The sequence below is a fragment of the Protomyctophum parallelum genome, assembly GCF_964188405.1.
Source record: "Protomyctophum parallelum genome assembly, chromosome: 10".
Taxonomy (NCBI): Eukaryota; Metazoa; Chordata; class Actinopteri; order Myctophiformes; family Myctophidae; genus Protomyctophum; species Protomyctophum parallelum.
In genome coordinates, this window is record NC_139704.1 from 47,680,044 (window position 1) to 47,702,543 (window position 22,500).

At 45.1% G+C, this 22,500-nt stretch overlaps 1 protein-coding gene across 1 annotated transcript in view; it reads left to right on the top strand.

Annotated features, from left to right (window-relative positions):
* Nucleotides 1–7,868: 7,868 nt before the first annotated feature.
* LOC310865871 (uncharacterized protein) overlaps nucleotides 7,869–22,500 on the top strand; it is a gene marked incomplete at its 5' end in the record, with an annotated part of 32,242 nt that continues 17,610 nt past the window's right edge. The window contains one exon of the mRNA XM_083775079.1: nucleotides 7,869–8,226. Coding sequence (XP_083631205.1) covers nucleotides 7,869–8,226 — 358 coding nt within the window. The remainder of the gene's footprint in view (nucleotides 8,227–22,500) is intronic.

Consider the following 22,500-nt stretch of genomic DNA (forward strand, 5'->3'; position numbering starts at 1 on the left):
TCTGTCTGTCTGTCTGTCTGTCTGTCTGTCTGTCTGTCTGTCTGTCTGTCTCTCAAACACACACTATGAAAGCAAAAAGGGGCAAAACTTAGCTTTCAAAGTGTGTGAGAGAGAGAGAGGATTTCATTGCACACACACACTCACCGTCCGTGACGGTCCCGTTTCAGGACAGCAGCATCGAACGAACCTGCAAACATGCAGATTAAAATGTGTAGGCCTACATGTGAATTATTTATTGTATTGTGAATTGATGTAGCCTATCTATGTTATTTATTTATATTTTTACATGTATTATTTTATATTATTATTATTATTATTTCATCTTTTATGTGATTATTGATGTTGTTTTTTAATACATGGATGATTCTAATTTCCGTCTTTCTCATATAGGTTCTATGACCTCATTACACCCAAACAACCTGAACTTTGAACATTCAATGGATTTTTCTGTGGTGTGGAGTTTTCTCTGTGCGTTCTGAAGCCTTTTGAGCTGCAGTGAAAACAGTGACATCTGCTGGCAAATCCTATTGTCATATGGCTGGGATTTGCTGGCTCTTACAGTCTACAGGAAAATCAGAGAACTTGTTTGAGCCAGAAAACCGCAGACCACAGAACATCTACTGAATGTTAAAAGTTCAGCTTTGTTTTGGGTGCAACTGAGCTCAGAAAACCCCCAGAAACGTCTAGAGCCAGAGCCATATCGCTGAGAGAGAGTTGTGCCAAGATTGAGGGGTCAGAAAACAGCGCTCGAGCGTTGTTCGTGTGACAAGATGGAGTTTGAAATGCATCGTTTTCAACGAGGGCGGCGCAAATACCAAGGGTAACACTTTTAGGCTGCATGTACATGTGCAACATGACAACTGTTTTAAAGTATTGCACACAATGCACAGTGACAACTAAAGTCTCTGTAATGTTTATGGTGTAGCCTACTATTACGGAAAAAAACATCTAAAATAAAGGGATTTAAGATCATTAAAGCTGGGCTGTTGCCTGAGTCCAGTGCATTCAGGCCAACGTCCGCTCCAGGACTTTGTCACTCTTCGCCTATAGCACTTCGCCAACGCAAGACTCACCCTGGTGCGTGCCCGTTTTTCCTCCCGGAATTTTCCCCAGTGAGGGGGATAACTTTGTAATATGCTATTGACTGTTTGTATTCTTTTTGGAAAAAGATGCTCCTGTGGAAAGGCTATATTATATTACTTATATTGACCCTATAACAATTTAGTAGGCCTATTATTTAGTATATGTAAGGTTTTGCCCCCTCAAATGGTACCTCGTCAGATAATCCCCACATATCCTACAACAACTTCTGTGAACAGACTTCACTGTAGTAGCTTCTCATAAATTATATTTGTATACTTAGGCTGTTCTGCTGTCATGAAAGTTTATAGTTAGAGAAATTCAAAGTCCAGCCGTCTGCTGTCCAGCCTCTCCCACCCCTCACTGGGGAACATTCTGGGAGGAAAACAGAAACGGGGCGAGTCTTCTTGTATTCCGCAACGTCTATGTAGAAGAGCCGCCGTTGGACTGGCCCCGTGATGAAGTGAACGGAGTTGTCGTAACTCTGTCGTATTTCAAGGGCTCTGCCCTGAGCCTGCACTTCAACGCCCTTCAACTCCAAGCCAACTTGGAATGGGACCGGTGAGGATATTTTAACACTGCCACCTCATGCATGGTTAACCCATTCTGACCTGAGATCAGATTCATAACGAGGTTTCCACTGGACACACACTGGGTCTGATCAACCCATTCTGACCTGAGATCAGATTCTAAAAAAATGTCAGTCGTTCTTCGATTTTTCTAAAATAGCAGACCTGCTTGTAGATCTGCTATTTTTCAATAGCTAAAGCATAACATGATGCTAACACCAAAATGGTCCCCCCCCCCCCCCCCCACGTTCAGAATGGGTTAACAAGTTTGAGCCACAAGTTGACGATGACATTTGTATTATGTGTGGAGTCAGTTCTCAGTGCCAAAGCATTGCATATACTGTATATATGGGCAGAATGTAGTGTTGGGGCAAGCTTGCCTAGGGCGCAAATTGTACTTTGTCTGGCCTCTACTGTACGTGCACGTTAGCGTGCGTGCCTCGTGTGTGTGTGTGTGTGTGTGTGTGTGTGTGTGTGTGTGTGTGTGTGTGTGTGTCTGTACACTACACTTCACAGAGCAGATGAGAGTCATGTTTTATGTATTATAAGGCTCACTCTATTTACTGTCAAACCAGTCCTGCCTGCAAGGGAAATGGGATTAATATGTTAGCGTGCGTGCCTGTGTGTGTGTGTGTGTGTGTGTGTGTGTGTGTGTGTGTGTGTGTGTGTGTGTGTGTGCGTATGCATGCGTGTGAAGATATATAAATTGTTATTGTCTCCACCAGGCCGAAGGCATGTGGGGAGAGTATGTTTTGCACTCCGTCCGTCCGCGTGTCCGTCCGTTTGTGTGTCCGTGAACAGCTAATCTCGGCCACCGTTAACCCGGTCGATGCCATATTTTGCACACACACTCCCTGGATGCCAACCATGAACCTCTGCCCCAAACTTTCCAGAACGGCCTGTTATAGCGCCACCAGGAGGCCGCTTTGTGCAAAACAAGTTTTTCCATGCCATATTTTGCACACACACTCCCTGGATGCCAACCATGAACCATTTTTTTCGCCATCGCTTTTTTCGCCATCGCTTTTTTCGCCATCGCTTTTTTTCGCCATCGCTTTTTTCGCCATCGCTTTTTTCGCCATCGCTTTTTTCGCCATCGCTTTTTTCGCCATCGCTTTTTTCGCCATCGCTTTTTTTTGCCATCGCTTTTTTTCGCCATCGCTTTTTTTTGCCATCGCTTTTTTTTGCCATCGCTTTTTTGGCCATCGCTTTTTTGGCCATCGCTTTTTTGGCCATCGCTTTTTTGGCCATCGCTTTTTTCGCCATTGCTTTTTTGGCCATCGCTTTTTTGGCCATCGCTTTATTCGCCATCGCTTTTTTTTGCCATCGCTTTTTTCGCCATCGCTTTTTTTTGCCATCGCTTTTTTCGACATCGCTTTTTTTCGCATCGCTTTTTCGCCATCGCTTTTTCGCCATCGCTTTTTTTCGCCATCGCTTTTTTCGCCATCGTTTTTTTCGCCATCGCTTTTTTCGCCATCGCTTTTTTCGGCTTTTTTCGGCTTTTTTCGGCTTTTTTCGGCTTTCTTGGCCATCGCTTTTTCGCCATCGCTTTTTTTCGCCATCGCTTTTTTCGCCATCGCTTTTTTGGCCATCGCTTTTTTGGCCATCGCTTTTTTCGCCATCGCTTTTTTTCGCATCGCTTTTCGCCATCGCTTTTTTCGCCATCGCTTTTTTCGCCATCGCTTTTTTCGCCATCGCTTTTTTTTGCCTTTGCTTTTTTCGCCATCGCTTTTTTTCGCCATCGCTTTTTTTCGCCATCGCTTTTTTGGCCATCGCTTTATTCGCCATCGCTTTTTTTTGCCATCGCTTTTTTTGCCATCGCTTTTTTCGCCATCGCTTTTTTTTGCCATCGCTTTTTTCGCCATCGCTTTTTTTCGCATCGCTTTTTCGCCATCGCTTTTTTTCGCCATCGCTTTTTTCGCCATCGCTTTTTTCGCCATCGCTTTTTTCGCCATCGCTTTTTTCGGCTTTTTCGGCTTTTTTCGGCTTTTTCGCCGAAAAAAGCGATGGCGAAAAAAAGCAAATCGCCATCGCTTTTTTCGCCATCGCTTTTTTTCGCATCGCTTTTTCGCCATCGCTTTTTTGGCCATCGCTTTTTTTCGCCATCGCTTTTTCGCCATCGCTTTTTTTCGCCATCGCTTTTTTCGCCATCGCTTTTTTCGCCATCGCTTTTTCGCCATCGCTTTTTTTCGCCATCGCTTTTTTCGCCATCGCTTTTTTTCGCCATCGCTTTTTTTCGCATCGCTTTTTCGCCATCGCTTTTTTCGCCATCGCTTTTTTCGCCATCGCTTTTTCGCCATCGCTTTTTTTCGCCATCGCTTTTTTCGCCATCGCTTTTTTCGCCATCGCTTTTTTTCGCATCGCTTTTTTCGTCATCGCTTTTTTTCGCCATCGCTTTTTTTTGCCATCGCTTTTTTCGCCATCGCTTTTTTTCGCCATCGCTTTTTTCGCCATCGCTTTTTTCACCATCGCTTTTTTTCGCATCGCTTTTTCGCCATCGCTTTTTTGGCCATCGCTTTTTTGGCCATCGCATTTTTGGCCATCGCTTTTTGGCCATCGCTTTTTTCGCCATCGCTTTTTTCGCCATCGCTTTTTTCGCCATCGCTTTTTTCGCCATGGCTTTTTTTGCCATCGCTTTTTTTTGCCATCGCTTTTTTTTGCCATCGCTTTTATGGCCATCGCTTTTTTGGCCATCGCTTTTTTCGCCATCGCTTTTTTTTGCCATCGCTTTTTTCGCCATCGCTTTTTTTCGCATCGCTTTTTCGCCATCGCTTTTTCGCCATCGCTTTTTTTCGCCATCGCTTTTTTCGCCATCGCTTTTTTGGCCATCGCTTTTTTCGCCATCGCTTTTTCCGGCTTTTTTGGCCATCGCTTTTTTCGCCATCGCTTTTTTTGCCATCGCTTTTTTCCGCATCGCTTTTTCGCCATCGCTTTTTCGCCATCGCTTTTTTTCGCCATCGCTTTTTTCGCCATCGCTTTTTTCGCCATCGCTTTTTTCGCCATCGCTTTTTTTCGCATCGCTTTTTCGCCATCGCTTTTTTCGCCATCGCTTTTTTCGCCATCGCTTTTTCGCCATCGCTTTTTTCGACATTGTTTTTTTTCGCCATCGCTTTTTTCGCCATCGCTTTTTTTCGCCATCGCTTTTTTTCGCCATCGCTTTTTTCGCCATCGCTTTTTTCGCCATCGCTTTTTTCGCCATCGCTTTTTGCACAGTACACCTACAGATTTTGTCCAAACATCACGCAAATTGGTACACAGTCTCTCTAGAGCCATTCAACGAAACGGGTCTTTCAGATTTATCAGACTCCATCCTGATTGGTTAAGATTGGCTTCCAAAGTTCACAGGAGTGCTCAGTTTCAAACAAAATGCTGCAAATCATGAACACATCGCGTGATTTCCGTGAAATTGTGCACCCACATTCCCACTAGGCCGAGGACGAAATGCCACATGAACAATTTCAACTCAGCCTCAAGGTGGCGCTATAACTGGCCGAAAAGTGTTTTTACCTCTAACTGCACGGATCTGTGGATAACCTGGTGGAGACCTGTGCCCGGAAGGGCACTTTTTCTAGTTTAGTCTGTAAACCTGCTGTCACATGCTATCCATGCCTCACACGCACGCACGCACGCACGCACGCACGCACGCACTCTTCATGTCAGGGACCCCCAACTTAATAATGTATTTGGCCACAGACCCCCCCCCCCCCCCCCCAAATTGGTTATACTGATTAACTCATTTTGCTGCTGAGGACCCCCTGGAATCCCCCCCAAGGACCACTGGGGGGGTCCCCTTTAGATTGTTGTAATATTGCAAATGAGTGTTTTTCAACCAGTGGTCCTTGAGTGGGTTCCAGGTGGTCCCCATGTAGCTAAATGATAACCAAATGGACCCTTATTAGATCTTTAACTCAACTAGAGAGTTTCATGCAACCAAATGGACCCATACAGGTCCATTTGGTTTTGTTTTACGCTCTCCAGAGCAGTGTTGTTTTCGTCGACTAAAATTAAGACGAAAAATGTTCGTCGACTACCTTTTTTCACTGACTAAAACTAAATAAAAACGAAATAAAAACGAATCTATGATGACTAAAACTAAGACTAAATATACTGACAATTTCGTCAACAAATAAAAACTAGACTAAAATGTTAGGAAGGGACTAGTGGACAACAGATCCAGTTTTATGCTAGGTTGCATGCTGAAAATAGCAGATCTACAATCTCTGTGAGATTGTAGATCTGCTATTTTCAGCATGCAACCAAAGTGTAAAATATGTCATTACAACGACATCAAGGCCTGTCAAAACACATTTTAGTCGACTAAATCAACTGTAGATTTAGTCGACTAAAATCGTATGACATTAATCGACTAAAACTAGACTAAACACTAGAACATTCCAGGCGACTAAAATGTGACTAAAACTAAGTGAAAACTATTCAAGAGACTATATGACTAAAACTAAAATAGAAATTTGCTGCCAAAAACAACACTGCTCCAGAGTTAAATAATTGTTAAACATTAATTTACAAGAAAGTCTGCACAATTATAGAGAATGTGGAAGAATTTTCATTTTGATCAACGTTTGCCTGTTCTCTCTCCTAACGCTATACCAACATCAATACAGCATGACAAAATATTATCCCCTGGTAATATACAATATATTCGTTAGTTTTCTTTTGGGCCTGAGAGGCTAAAATAATGTCATCAAATCCGTGGCTCAAAATCTGAATAAATAAATAATGGACCTTGATGATATGAAAAAGGTTTGGAAACCACTGCTCTAACTGGAGCACACACACACACACACACACACACACACACACACACACACACACACACACACACACACACACACACTCGACTAAAATGTATTTTGGCGGCCTTGATGCCGTCGTAATGAGTGTTTTTACACTTGCTGAAAATAGCCTATTAGGAAATATAATAATAATTAGAAAATAGGCTATTTTCAGCATGCAACCAAGTGTAAAATGACTTATAGTGGATCTGTTGTCCACTAGTCCCTTCCTAACATTTTAGTCTAGTTTTTATTTGTCGACGAAATTTACAGTAAATGTAGTCTTAGTTTTCATTTAGTTTCCATTTGTTTTTGTCAGTGAAAAAAGGTAGTCGATGAACATTTTTCGTCTTATTTTAGTCGACGAAAACAACACTGACACACACACACACACACACACGCACACACCCATCCCCCCCCCCCCCCCACCATTTGTCCTTGCTCGTCATGACCTCTGACCCCAGGCTACAAACCCCCTCCTCCTCCTCAAGACGTCTCTAAAACAAACATGCTGCTAAATGTGAACGTTGTCAGAACGCTGCTCTGTGTGTAGCGTGTGTGTAGCGTGTGTGTAGCGTGTGCTCTGTGTGTAGCGTGTAACGGTGCTCTGTGTGTAGCAGCGCTTCTCAAACTGTGTCCCGGGGACCCCCGAGGGGTCCGTGGACCGTGAGGAGGGGCCGCCCCCAGTCAGAAACACAACAGTTTTAACCTCTTCGTCCATGTTTTTATTTAAAAATCACACCCGTGTGAAGCGATACTATATCACTGCGGTTATAGCCTGGTTCCAGATTAATCTGGTTGGCTCGTCACCATTTCACCATTTTTAAGTTTATTTGCACACATGTACTGTTAATGCAATCTTTCGGTGAGCACTTATAACACAGTTAAACAAAAATAATGAGACAGACACAATTCAGAGTTTCAGAGTATTGGAATAAACTGTATTCGAAAACGGAGAGAGTAGTGAAGCGTTACAATGGAACACCATGTACTGACTCCACACATCTCAGTCAGACTTCAGCTTAAATACATTACTACCCCCCCTCAGGGAGTAGGTGGGTTTTAACACATGCCAATGAGAAGACCCTTCCAGACCACACAGGTCACAGGTCACAGAAAACAGCTTCTCATGGTTTGGTTTATGATGTCCTTAAATGTACAACTTAGGTATTCCACATGTCCTTGACAGTACATAATAACAATATAAATAAAAGAAAGAAAGAAAGCAATACTTCAGTAAGAAACCAGATTAGTTACATAATATACATGATGTGCCGGAAGTGCCAAAAAAAAACCCAACCAAAGGGGCTTATCGAGTGGCCTTCCTATAGAAGCTACACCAGTTGAGCTTAAATAACAGAATTAAGATATGAATAATAATCCTCCCACAGTTGAGAGAATATGCAATGTACAGTAATGCAGGCAGATGAAGGCTGGCTACGCCAGGCTAGCGTCCAGCAGTGTTCCTGAGGGCTCCGCCAGGCTAGCGTCCAGCAGTGTTCCTGAGGGCTCCGTCAGGCTAGCGTCCAGCAGTGTTCCTGAGGGCTACGCCAGGCTAGCGTCCAGCAGTGTTCCTGAGGGCTACGCCAGGCTAGCGTCCAGCAGTGTTCCTGAGGGCTACACCAGGCTAGCGTCCAGCAGTGTTCCTGAGGGCTACGCCAGGCTAGCGTCCAGCAGTGTTCCTGAGGGCTCCGCCAGGCTAGCGTCCAGCAGTATTCCTGAGGGCTACACCAGGCTAGCGTCCAGCAGTGTTCCTGAGGGCTACGCCAGGCTAGCGTCCAGCAGTGTTCCTGAGGAAAGGAATCTTAGCCCATTCCTTGTGTGCAACGGCCTCACTTCACTAACAGCCTCCGCTTTGGCCTATTGAAACTTTGAAACTCCACTACGTTTCCAGGAAGGGAAAGGGTACTTTATGAATTAACCACTTAGGCCCCATTTAATATGGAGTGAAAATATAGGTAAGGTCATTTTTTTTATTTATAAAGCGCCTTTCAAAACAAGTGTTACAAGATGCTGTACAATAAAATAATACAAAGTATACAATACAAGAAACAGAGCAACAAAAACTGTACATTATAGAAAAATACATAGAACAGTACAGTAAAGTCAACAGAACATGGAGATAATGGCCAAACCAAAATGTTTACGGTTCAGATGGTTTTTAGCTGCTTCTTAAAGTTCTCAACAGACTCGTACAGTAAGTCATTCCAAAGTGTAGATGCAGGTAGATATATAGAAATGCAAAAGCTTGATCCACCTGATCCACCTTTCGTAGCAGATCTCCAAGCACCCACCGTGACGCTGTGACAGATCTCCAAGCACCCACCGTGACGCTGCGACAGATCTCCAAGCACCCACCGTGACGCTGTGACAGATCTCCAAGCACCCATCGTGGTGCTGTGACAGATCTCCAAGCACCCACCATGGCGCTGTGACAGCCTGACAGGGACCTGCCCATGAGGCCAACACAAAGCCAGTCTTCAGCCTGCTGTGTACGAAGTAGTCTGGTTTATTTGTGTTGGAGGTCTGAGGAACACGTAAAGGGCTATATCTGTCTGTAAGGACCTTCACACCTTCTGTGTGTGTGTGTGTGTGTGTATGATTATGTATCATCACTTTCCCAAAAAGGACCTGATGACCAATTCACATTGGAGAGAATTTCACACGCACACACACAGTCACACACATAGTCACAAACATGCACACACACACACGCACACACACACACACAGTCACACACATAGTCACAAACATGCACACACACACACACACACACACACACACACACACACACACACACACACACACACACACACACACACACACACAGTCACACACACACACACACACACACACCGAGGCAGGGATTATCACGCTGTCAAGCCGATGACAGCCATGTTGTTCTGAAAGCGGAGCCTGCCTGCGTATAGAGGAGATCGAGGTCAAAGGTCAAATCAATTCCCATCACGTACTGTATGACCTGATTACGGAACACTCACTTAGCATGTTAGCATGTTAGCATGTTTATACAATACACTGAAACAGTGCTTCCCAAACGTTTTTCATGTTTCGCTCTAACAGCCCCCAGTCTATAATTCTTGAAACATGCAATCAAAATCTTCTTTTTCCCTGGATCAACCCCATTCATTATTTATATTCAAAACACACCTTTTAGTTTTGACTCCTACAAACTTATACAAAATCTAAATACATTTATAGTCATTAGATGGTGATGTATGAGTCAGATGTGTCATATTGCATTCCAATCATCCATGACTGACTGCCGTCCACAGTTTACAGGTCCATGGGTAGGCAACCCGGCCTGGCAGAGACCTGCACTCCGAGGAGCAGTTATTTTAATTTCATTTATTTTTGTACAAATCAAACCGTGAATTAAATATGAATGGTTGGCGTGTGCATTTGATTTGAAACAGGTCCATTATCACAGTAGTGCCAGTTTGCACAAGCACACACACACACACACACACACGCACACACACACACACACACACACACACACACACACACACACACACACACACAGCGCAGACACAGCGCACACACAGCGCACACAGAGTGGGAGCTGAGAGGCTCCGTTGCCAGGCAACCTGTAAAAAGTTGTCCAACAAGTGTGTGTGTGTGTGTGTGTGTGTGTGTGTGTGTGTGTGTGTGTGTGTGTGTGTGTGTGTGTACACACTGACACTGAGTAGAGTCATCTATTGGTGTAACTGTGTGTGTGGGCAGAGAGAATACACTGGATAGGACGGACGGACGGACGGACGGACGGACGGACGGACGGACGGACGGACGGACGGACGGACGGACGGACGGACGGACAGACGGACAGATACTGTAGATTGATATATAGGTTTTCAAATGTCAGATTTATATTGATGGGAAGCAGCATCTCTTTTCCGAGGGGGTCCCATAAAATCATGAATCTTACATAGATACAGTACATTCAAGTACAGATACATACTGTAGCTTGGTCTCCACCTCCCATCCCATCCCCCACCAACCACCACATCATCAGTTAGTTGTTAAACAACAGAGGAAATTGAGAAATATATACTTTATAGAGCGTCGCAGTCCCGCCCCCTTTCATGACGACGCCAGGCCCAGTCCCGCCCCCTTTCATGACGACGCCAGGCCCAGTCCCGCCCCCTTTCATGACGACGCCAGGCCCAGTCCCGCCCCCTTTCATGACGACGCCAGGCCCAGTCCCGCCCCCTTTCATGACGACGCCAGGCCCAGTCCCGCCCCCTTTCATGACGACGCCAGGCCCAGTCCCGCCCCCTTTCATGACGACGCCAGGCCCAGTCCCGCCCCCTTTCATGACGACGCCAGGCCCAGTCCCGCCCCCTTTCATGACGACGCCAGGCCCAGTCCCGCCCCCTTTCATGACGACGTGAGACCCGGAAGTGAATTCCACCGTTCGTTTTCTTTCATAGGCTTTTCAAAAAGTATTTATTTAAAGACGTTTACGCCGCGGACAAAGACAACTGGAGTTGTGACACATCATGACGACAAACACAATGTTTTGGGCCGAACAAATTATTACAAAGCAGAAAAACAACAACAAAAAAGTGTTGTAACCTGCCGTTTTCTCCATAGGCTTTTCAAAAAGTATCTATTTAAAGACGTTTATGCCGCGGACAAAGACAACTGGAGTTGTGACAATTACAAAGAAGAAAAACAACAAAAAGTGTTAACTGTAACCTGTCGTTTTCTTCTTCTTTCTAATTATGTGTTCGCCCCCGAATTATTTCTGAGTTTGTTGTCATGGTTTGTCACAACTCCAGTTGGCTTTGTGCGAGGCTTCAAAAGGCCTTTCAATAAATACTCTTTGAAATGTCTATGAGGAAAATGAATGGAGAATCATTTCCTGGGCCCTGGTGGTAGGGGGCGGGACTGCGACGCTCTATAGAGGGTATGCGCATGACATCATCGTCAAACCGGAAGTTATGCAGGAACGCCTACTGAGTGGCAAAAAACTACTTTCTGACCTCGACAGCCCAGACATCCACACAGAAAAGTCCTGTCTGATTGCATTAAACAACATTAAGCAATGTTAAAGGGATTGTGACATTAAAAAAAAGGTTTTGGAATTGTTCTTGTTTTTTTTAGGTTTTCTAATCTCAATTGCACCCAAAAAACATGAACTTTTAACATTCAGTAGATTTTCTGTGATCTGGGGTTTTCTGGCTCAAACAGGTGCTCTGATTTGCCAGCAGTAAGTGATGTAAGACCCTGCAAATCCCATATATGTCAATGGGATTTGCCAGCAGATGTCACTGTTTTCACTGTGTTGCCTGTTTTCATTGTAGCTCAAAAGGCCCAAAAACCCCCCAAAGAAAACTTCAGACCACAGAAAATCCACTGAATGTTCAAAGTTCAGGTTTTTTGGGTGTAATTGAGGTCATTAAACCTAAAAGAAAAAATAAAAACAAATGAAAATGAATGTCATAAAACCTTTAAACTCACTTTTCATGTTGCTTTGCCACTCGATTTTCCCCTCGATGTGCCATTCACTTTAAGCATGCGGATATAGATATACCCTCTATTAAAAATAGAGGATATTATAGTTTTGAAAGTACAGTTCAATACACAGTCTGCTAAGAGGATGTATTACCCAAGAACCCTGCAATTGTTTCCATTGGGGTCTTTCATATTCAATTCATCGCAGAAAGAAGGGCACAGTGCAAAGTTAGATTGTGAACTACCGGTATAGATCAGAAGGCTGTGCGGGTATAGAACACATGACATGCCTCTAAAAAGAAATATTTAAATATGTACAGTATAAACAAAAATCCCAAAACCTCTCCCCATTTTGGCATCTGCTACACTTGAATTAAGGTGACTTGATTGACAAGTCAGAAACTTGATTGACAAGTCAGAAACGGCCTGTCAAGTGTTGCACGCACACGTCAGTACCAAAGTTATATAACAAAATGTGTTTGGCCGAAAACCTCTACTTCCATTCAGAATGGGCAGAATAGTGTTTTGGGTGTGTGTACAGTAGATCTTGTTAAGCTGGTCATTTTAAAAGTACATACATCAAGTCCAGAAAGTGTAGGCATGTTGCACCCCTGCCTGGTTTAGAAGCATATAAACAAGTCCAATCAAGATGTGAGAACAGAAGAATGGAATGCATCTGAGAGAGATCAAAGGGAGAACAGGGCAGGTGTCTGAGTGCATGTGATGAAGACGTGATGTTTGGTAGATCAAAGAGAGAACAATCAACCGCGTATCCGTAGTCGGGTCGCGGGGGCAACAGCTCCACCAGAGGAACGTGATCCTTGGTCTGCCCCGGGGTCTCCTCCCAGTGGGACGTGATCCTTGGTCTGCCCCGGGTTCTCCTCCCAGTGGGACGTGGTCCTTGGTCTGCCCCGGGGTCTCCTCCCAGTGGGACGTGATCCTTGGTCTGCCCCGGGGTCTCCTCCCAGTGGGACGTGGTCCTTGGTCTGACCCGGGGTCTCCTCCCAGTGGGACGTGATCCTTGGTCTGCCCCGGGGTCTCCTCCCAGTGGGACGTGGTCCTTGGTCTGCCCCGGGGTCTCCTCTCAGTGGGACGTGATCCTTGGTCTGCCCCGGGGTCTCCTCCCAGTGGGACGTGATCCTTGGTCTGCCCCGGGGTCTCCTCCCAGTGGGACGTGGTCCTTGGTCTGCCCCGGGGTCTCCTCCCAGTGGGACGTGGTCCTTGGTCTGCCCCGGGGTCTCCTCCCAGTGGGACGTGGTCCTTGGTCTGCCCCGGGGTCTCCTCCCAGTGGGACGTGGTCCTTGGTCTGCCCCGGGGTCTCCTCCCAGTGGGACGTGGTCCTTGGTCTGCCCCGGGGTCTCCTCCCAGTGGGACGTGGTCCTTGGTCTGCTCCGGGGTCTCCTCCCAGTGGGACGTGGTCCTTGGTCTGCCCCCCGGGGGTCTCCTCCCAGTGGGACGTGGTCCTTGGTCTGACCCGGGGGTCTCCTCCCAGTGGGACGTGATCCTTGGTCTGCCCCGGGGTCTCCTCCCAGTGGGACGTGGTCCTTGGTCTGCCCCGGGGTCTCCTCCCAGTGGGACGTGGTCCTTGGTCTGCCCCGGGGTCTCCTCCCAGTGGGAGGTGGTCCTTGGTCAGCCCCGGGGTCTCCTCCCAGTGGGACGTGATCCTTGGTCTGCCCCGGGGTCTCCTCCCAGTGGGACGTGGTCCTTGGTCTGACCCGGGGTCTCCTCCCAGTGGGACGTGATCATTGGTCTGCCCCGGGGGTCTCCTCCCAGTGGGACGTGGTCCTTGGTCTGCCCCGGGGTCTCCTCCCAGTGGGACGTGGTCCTTGGTCTGCCCCGGGGTCTCCTCCCAGTGGGACGTGGTCCTTGGTCTGCCCCGGGGTCTCCTCCCAGTGGGACGTTCCTCGAGGACCTCCCTAGGGAGACGCCCGAGAGGCATCCTAACCAGATGCCCGAACCATCTAAGCTGGCTCCTTTCCAGTGTTGTTTTCGTCGACTAAAACTAAGACGACAAATGTTCGTCGACTACCTTTTTTCACTGACTAAAACTAAATGGAAACTAAATAAAAACTAAGCTATGATGACTAAAACTAAGACTAAATATACTGACAATTTCGTCAACAAATAAAAACTAGACTAAAATTTTAGGAAGGGACTAGTGGATAATAGATCCGATAGCCGATCTATAGAAGCTCACAACGCGTCGCCAAAATACATTTTGTTTGACTAAATCAACTGTAGATTTAGTCTACTAAAATCTTAGGATATTTAGTCGACTAAAACTAGACTGACACTAAAACATTCCGGGTGACTAGAATGTGACTAAAACTAAATTAAAACTATTCAAGATCGAGACTATACGACTAAAACTAAAATCAAAATTTTCTGCCAAAAACATTGCATTGGCGGTGTCTGAGTGGATGTGATGAAGTGGACTGAACCAAACACTGACTCAAGTTAAGAAGGGAAACTAAAATGAATGCATTTAAAAAATATAACAAAAGAAGAAAAATGAAGAGAAACCAAAGTAATTGGCTTCTTGATTTAGGCTGCAAGCAACTGGGTGAGTTCCACATGAACACTTCAAGACAAACCTAGGGAGAGGACGGAAGGACGGACGGACGGACGGACGGACGGACGGACGGACGGACGGACGGACGGACGGACGGACGGACTGATAGATGGAGGAGTGCAGAAAACAAGAGAGTCTTCTTCCAAGATTCCTTTTTTTTTGTTTCTCTCGCTTTTCACACACTGTGCTGTTACCATGGTGACTGTTGTGTGGACTGCCAAACTGTTAGTCTGCTGGAGAGAGAGAGAGAGAGAGAGAGAGAGAGATGGAGAGAGAGATGGAGAGAGAGAGAGAGAGAGAGAGAGAGAGAGAGAGAGAGAGAGAGAGAGAGAGAGAGAGAGAGGAGAGAGAGAGGGAGAGAGAGAGAGAGAGAGAGAGTTGGTTCCAGATGATTGCAGGAGTTCTGTCTCTCTGTACTGAAGTATGTGGGTGGACTCTCCTGCCCCCTCTTCCCCCCCCCCTCTCTCTGAACAAGCAGATAATTTCATGTTCACAGCAGAGGGGAATCTATTGTCTATTCTCTTTCTAAGCTATTATGTAAACAATTATGACAAGTGTTCAATGGTTACGTTCTTTTCAATGTGTTTTAGTTTTCCTGGCTTTGAAGTGACTCGGTAAAGTTAACTGTGCCCACTACAGTGTACAACAAAACAACAACAGAAAATGGAGTATTGTGGCGGTCAAAATGTTGACATAAAAACAAAACGAACCAAATAGAATGGAAATATAATTCCAATGAGTTACAGTGCTTGCAGCACCATTTTCTGATACGCACAATTAATGTTCTCGTTTGAGGTCATTTACAACATACGGCCCTGCTAGTTTTGTTGACCCCAAGGGTCTATGCTACGACCCCCCCCCCCCAAGGGTCTATGGGGTACCGCAAGGGTCTATGGGGTACCGCAAGGGTCTATGGGCCCCAAGGGTCTACACTACGACCCCTCCCCTTGTTGACCCCAAGGGTCTACGCTACGACCTTTCGATGCGTATGCACCGTCCCAGCAAATGACGTAATGACTAGTTGTGCAACTTGTGCCTGATAAAACCAATGGTTTTCGATGGTGACGTAATGACGATATGTTTTAGTGTCGGGAGGATTAAAGGTAATGCTCCTATGTATACAAATCTGGCACCACTGCCGTATCAGGCACAAGTAGTCATTACGTCATTTGCCGGGACAGTGCATACGCATCGAATATGCTGGGACGGTGCATACGAGTCCCGGGCGAAACTAGTACTTGCTTGCGCAAGTAATAAAGGCAAGATTTACATCATAATGTGTCGTTCTGACTCGTCATATTGTCTCTTTATTGGCGTTTAATGTTTGTGTTGGCATCGTTTGTTTCACATCACCATTACATCACCAATCAACATGAGTTAGACGTTAATATATTAGCGCCCCTCACTTCACACGGGTGTGATTTTTGCCATGCTATACCCCTTGTCCCTAAACGTCTTTGCCCCAGTTTTCTTTTTTTTTTAAGTTTTTTTACTATTTTGAAAACATTAAAATCAACTAGCCGATCTACATCAATATGTTGTAAGCTTGTAGATCGGCTATTTGAGCTATTCAAAAATGTTTTTTTTCAAAATAGTAAAAAGGGCAAAGAAGTTAACCCATTTTGGGCTAACTTTATAGCTATTGAAAAATAGCAGATCTACAAGCTCATAGCGCGCCACCGAGTGGCGCGCTATGAGCTTGTAGGTCTGCTATTTTTGAAAAATTGTAAAAACGCGGCACAAATCTTTGAATATATATTCTTTTCAGAGCGAACGTTTTTTCAGGCCTCAATGGGTTAAGGCCCTGACGATAATAGGGCCCCAAATCTCTTGGCTGTAAACAGCTGATCTACAAGCACCACATTGTGATCCTCAGAATAGATCTACAAGCACCACACTGTGATCCTCAGAATAGATCTACAAGCGCCACACTGTGATCCTCAGAATAGATCTACAAGCGCCACACTGTGATCCTCAGAATAGATCTACAAGCACCTGATTGTGATCCTCAGAATAGATCTACAAGCACCACACTGTGATCCTCAGAATATGCAGGCTGGGGTTCCGTTGGTGGACGTGACTATAAAAGGCCTTTCTGAGGGAGCTGCATGGTATCTGGGCACGAGAAGACGTGATGTTCACTTTCTATTTGAGCTTTTTATTGCTTTTCCCCAGCAAATATTCAACCAATATAAACATGTGAGAGCGAATAGCAGCGGTGCTAAGTCAGCCAGGAGAGAGAATTCATACAAGAACAACTATAGGTGATGAAACTAAGACAAAGACATTAGCAAATTGGACCCCGAACACTATGATATAGGTGATGATATACTGTACAGTGGTGCAAAGTAAGTAGATTTAGGTAGCCTACTGTACTTTAGTTAATTTTAGAGGTATGTGTTTACTTATTTATACGTTTTTTTTGGTATTTATTTTCTATCTTCTAACAAGACAGACATAATGTAAATCACCAATGGACATAGGTGGCCATACACTAGACTAGACTATAATTAATTAGAGCGACAGAGAGAGAGAGAGAGAGAGGAGTGTGTGTGTGTGTGTGTGTGTGTGTGTGTGTGTGTGTGTGTGTGTGTGTGTGTGTGTGTGTGTGTGTGTGTGTGTGTGTGTGTGTGTGTGTGTGCGTGTGTGCGTCAATTCAACAACAAAGGTGCAGACGATGAGCAATCAGCAGAGAGTTGAGCGACGTTTGCGCTACTGTATTCCCAGTTGAAGTTAGTGGACTAACGTCTGGGTTTCTACTGTATTCCCAGTTGAAGTTAGTGGACTAACGTCTGGGTTTCTACTGTATTCCCAGTTGAAGTCAGTGGACTAACGTCTGGGTTTCTACTGTATTCCCAGTTGAAGTTAGTGGACTAACGTCTGGGTTTCTACTGTATTCCCAGTTGAAGTTAGTGGACTAACGTCTGGGTTTCTACTGTATTCCCAGTTGAAGTCAGTGGACTAACGTCTGGGTTTCTACTGTATTCCCAGTTGAAGTTAGTGGACTAACGTCTGGGTTTCTACTGTATTCCCAGTTGAAGTTAGTGGACTAACGTCTGGGTTTCTACTGTATTCCCAGTTGAAGTTAGTGGACTAACGTCTGGGTTTCTACTGTATTCCCAGTTGAAGTTAGTGGACTAACGTCTGGGTTTCCGAGGCTACATTTGGACCTGCAGGGATATCCTGTCACGGAACCTCATCAGTCTGAGATATGAAGCTTTTAGATATTGAGATTCCAAACAGAGCTATACTGTATAGAGTGTAAAAACGTGTATACGTCACCAAGAGGGGGGGCAGTGTCTGAAAAGCTAGCGGTGCCATTTTTGTGGGCTTTAAACTCTAGCCCCCATCCAATCATCTACCAAGTATCTTGAAAAAAAAGAACAGCCCCGTCATCGAATTGGCTCCCGAGATCCCAGATCACAATAAGCTGTGAAAAAAACTTGTGTAGCAAGCTTCTTGGATCTGGCAGCGTCAGGTTAGAATTACTCCCCCTTGAATGAGACTTCAAATCATGCATAATATATTTAGTTGTTTTCGTCACATTCCTATAAGCCAATATACTGTGACCACCAGCAGTGGGATGGTTGGTTCCCTATGGAGACACAAAGAGTCTCCTCTGTGTCTCCATATAGGGAGAGCTGCAGCTCATCAAGTTATTGGCTCCATAGGAATGCAACAAAAACTAAAGAATATCCATGAATTCAAGTCTCCACGGGGTGGGTAATCTGTAGGGAAAACATGTCATTTGGGGCGTGAACTGTGCCTTTAACTACGAGCCATATTGAGAACACAGACAAACAGCATGAATTTACACTGCATGAGGAGTTTACTTACTCTCTCTCTCTCTCTCTCAGATAATGGAACTGATGAGTATTATTCCTAAAGGTCTCTCTCTCTCTCTCTCTCTCTCTCTCTCTCTCTCTCAGATAATAGAACTGATGAGTATTATTCCTAAAGGTCTCTCTCTCTCTCTCTCTCTCTCTCTCTCTCTCTCTCTCTCTCTCTCTCTCGCACGCACGCACGCACACACGCACGCACAGCACAGTAGGCCTACAGGACACCAATGAACTTTCCAAGAAAGTGAAAAGCCAACGGTCTCTCACCATCACGTGTGTGTGTGTGTGTGTGTCCTCTGGAGTAGGTTGTCATGACAACGATCTCCAACAACAGTGACCCCAAAGGAGTTGTTATCCCCAGTCTGAGAGATCCCACCCCCCCCCTCCCTCTCTCCCTCTCTCCCTCTCTCCCTCTCTCCCTCTCTCTCTCTCTCTCTCTCTCTCTCTCTCTCTCTCTCTCTCTCTCTCTCTAAGCTGTTCACCACTTTAATCAGGAATGTATATTTCTCTGACAGATAAGAGGATTCTACCACTGTACATACTGTATGTGTGTGTGTGTGCGTGCGCGTGCCTGGATTTAGCAGCGCAATGAATTCTGGGCAGACGTTAAATGTTAAAACTAAACGAAACAACATACTGTATATCTAATCTGACTCAGACATAAACAAACCAGACACGCCCATATATAGATGTCACTGACTAAACAAACCTAGACACGCCCATATATAGATGTCACCACACAAACCTAGACACGCCCATATATAGATGTCACCACACAAACCCAGACACGCCCATATATAGATGTCACCACACAAACCCAGACACGCCCATATATAGATGTCACTAAACACAAACCTAGACACGCCCATATATAGATGTCACCACACAAACCTAGACACGCCCATATATAGATGTCACCACACAAACCTAGACACGCCCATATATAGATGTCACCACACAAACCTAGACACGCCCATATATAGATGTCACCACACAAACCTAGACACGCCCATATATAGATGTCACTACACAAACCCAGACACGCCCATATATAGATGTCACCACACAAACCTAGACACGCCCATATATAGATGTCACCACACAAACCCAGACACGCCCATATATAGATGTCACTAAACACAAACCCAGACACGCCCATATATAGATGTCACCACACAAACCTAGACACGCCCATATATAGATGTCACTACACAAACCTAGACACGCCCATATATAGATGTCACCACACAAACCCAGACACGCCCATATATAGATGTCACCACACAAACCCAGACACGCCCATATATAGATGTCACTACACAAACCCAGACACGCCCATATATAGATGTCACTACACAAACCCAGACACGCCCATATATAGATGTCACCACACAAACCCAGACACACCCATATATAGATGTCACCACACAAACCCAGACACGCCCATATATAGATGTCACCACACAAACCCAGACACGCCCATATATAGATGTCACCACACAAAACCAGACACGCCCATATATAGATGTCACCACACAAACCTAGACACGCCCATATATAGATGTCACTACACAAACCCAGACACGCCCATATATAGATGTCACCACACAAACCTAGACACGCCCATATATAGATGTCACCACACAAACCCAGACACGCCCATATATAGATGTCACTACACAAACCTAGACACGCCCATATATAGATGTCACCACACAAACCCAGACACGCCCATATATAGATGTCACCACACAAACCTAGACACGCCCATATATAGATGTCACCACACAAACCTAGACACGCCCATATATAGATGTCACTAAACACAAACCCAGACACGCCCATATATAGATGTCACTACACAAACCTAGACACGCCCATATATAGATGTCACTAAACACAAACCCAGACACGCCCATATATAGATGTCACTACACAAACCCAGACACGCCCATATATAGATGTCACCACACAAACCTAGACACGCCCATATATAGATGTCACCACACAAACCCAGACACGCCCATATATAGATGTCACCACACAAACCCAGACACGCCCATATATAGATGTCACTACACAAACCCAGACACGCCCATATATAGATGTCACCACACAAACCCAGACACGCCCATATATAGATGTCACCACACAAACCTAGACACGCCCATATATAGATGTCACCACACAAACCCAGACACGCCCATATATAGATGTCACTACACAAACCTAGACACGCCCATATATAGATGTCACCACACAAACCCAGACACGCCCATATATAGATGTCACTACACAAACCCAGACACGCCCATATATAGATGTCACCACACAAACCTAGACACGCCCATATATAGATGTCACCACACAAACCTAGACACGCCCATATATAGATGTCACTAAACACAAACCCAGACACGCCCATATATAGATGTCACTACACAAACCCAGACACGCCCATATATAGATGTCACTAAACACAAACCCAGACACGCCCATATATAGATGTCACTACACAAACCCAGACACGCCCATATATAGATGTCACCACACAAACCTAGACACGCCCATATATAGATGTCACCACACAAACCCAGACACGCCCATATATAGATGTCACCACACAAACCCAGACACGCCCATATATAGATGTCACCACACAAACCTAGACACGCCCATATATAGATGTCACTACACAAACCCAGACACGCCCATATATAGATGTCACCACACAAACCTAGACACGCCCATATATAGATGTCACCACACAAACCCAGACACGCCCATATATAGATGTCACCACACAAACCTAGACACGCCCATATATAGATGTCACTACACAAACCTAGACACGCCCATATATAGATGTCACTACACAAACCTAGACACGCCCATATATAGATGTCACTACACAAACCTAGACACGCCCATATATAGATGTCACTACACAAACCTAGACACGCCCATATATAGATGTCACTATACAAACCCAGACACGCCCATATATAGATGTCACTACACAAACCCAGACACGCCCATATATAGATGTCACCACACAAACCTAGACACGCCCATATATAGATGTCACTACACAAACCCAGACACGCCCATATATAGATGTCACCACACAAACCCAGACACGCCCATATATAGATGTCACTACACAAACCTAGACACGCCCATATATAGATGTCACCACACAAACCTAGACACGCCCATATATAGATGTCACCACACAAACCTAGACACGCCCATATATAGATGTCACCACACAAACCCAGACACGACCATATATAGATGTCACCACACAAACCTAGACACGCCCATATATAGATGTCACCACACAAACCCAGACACGACCATATATAGATGTCACTACACAAACCCAGACACGCCCATATATAGATGTCACTACACAAATCTAGACACGCCCATATATAGATGTCACTACACAAACCTATAGACACGCCCATATATAGATGTCACTACACAAACCCAGACACGCCCATATATAGATGTCACCACACAAACCCAGACACGCCCATATATAGATGTCACCACACAAACCCAGACACGCCCATATATAGATGTCACTACACAAACCCAGACACGCCCATATATAGATGTCACTACACAAACCTAGACACGCCCATATATAGATGTCACCACACAAACCCAGACACGCCCATATATAGATGTCACTACACAAATCTAGACACGCCCATATATAGATGTCACTAAACACAAACCCAGACACGCCCATATATAGATGTCACTAAACACAAACCTAGACACGCCCATATATAGATGTCACCACACAAACCCAGACACGCCCATATATAGATGTCACTAAACACAAACCTAGACACGCCCATATATAGATGTCACTACACAAACCTAGACACGCCCATATATAGATGTCACCACACAAACCTAGACACGCCCATATATAGATGTCACTAAACACAAACCTAGACACGCCCATATATAGATGTCACTACACAAACCTAGACACGCCCATATATAGATGTCACTAAACACAAACCTAGACACGCCCATATATAGATGTCACTACACAAACCCAGACACGCCCATATATAGATGTCACTACACAAACCTAGACACGCCCATATATAGATGTCACTATACAAACCCAGACACGCCCATAT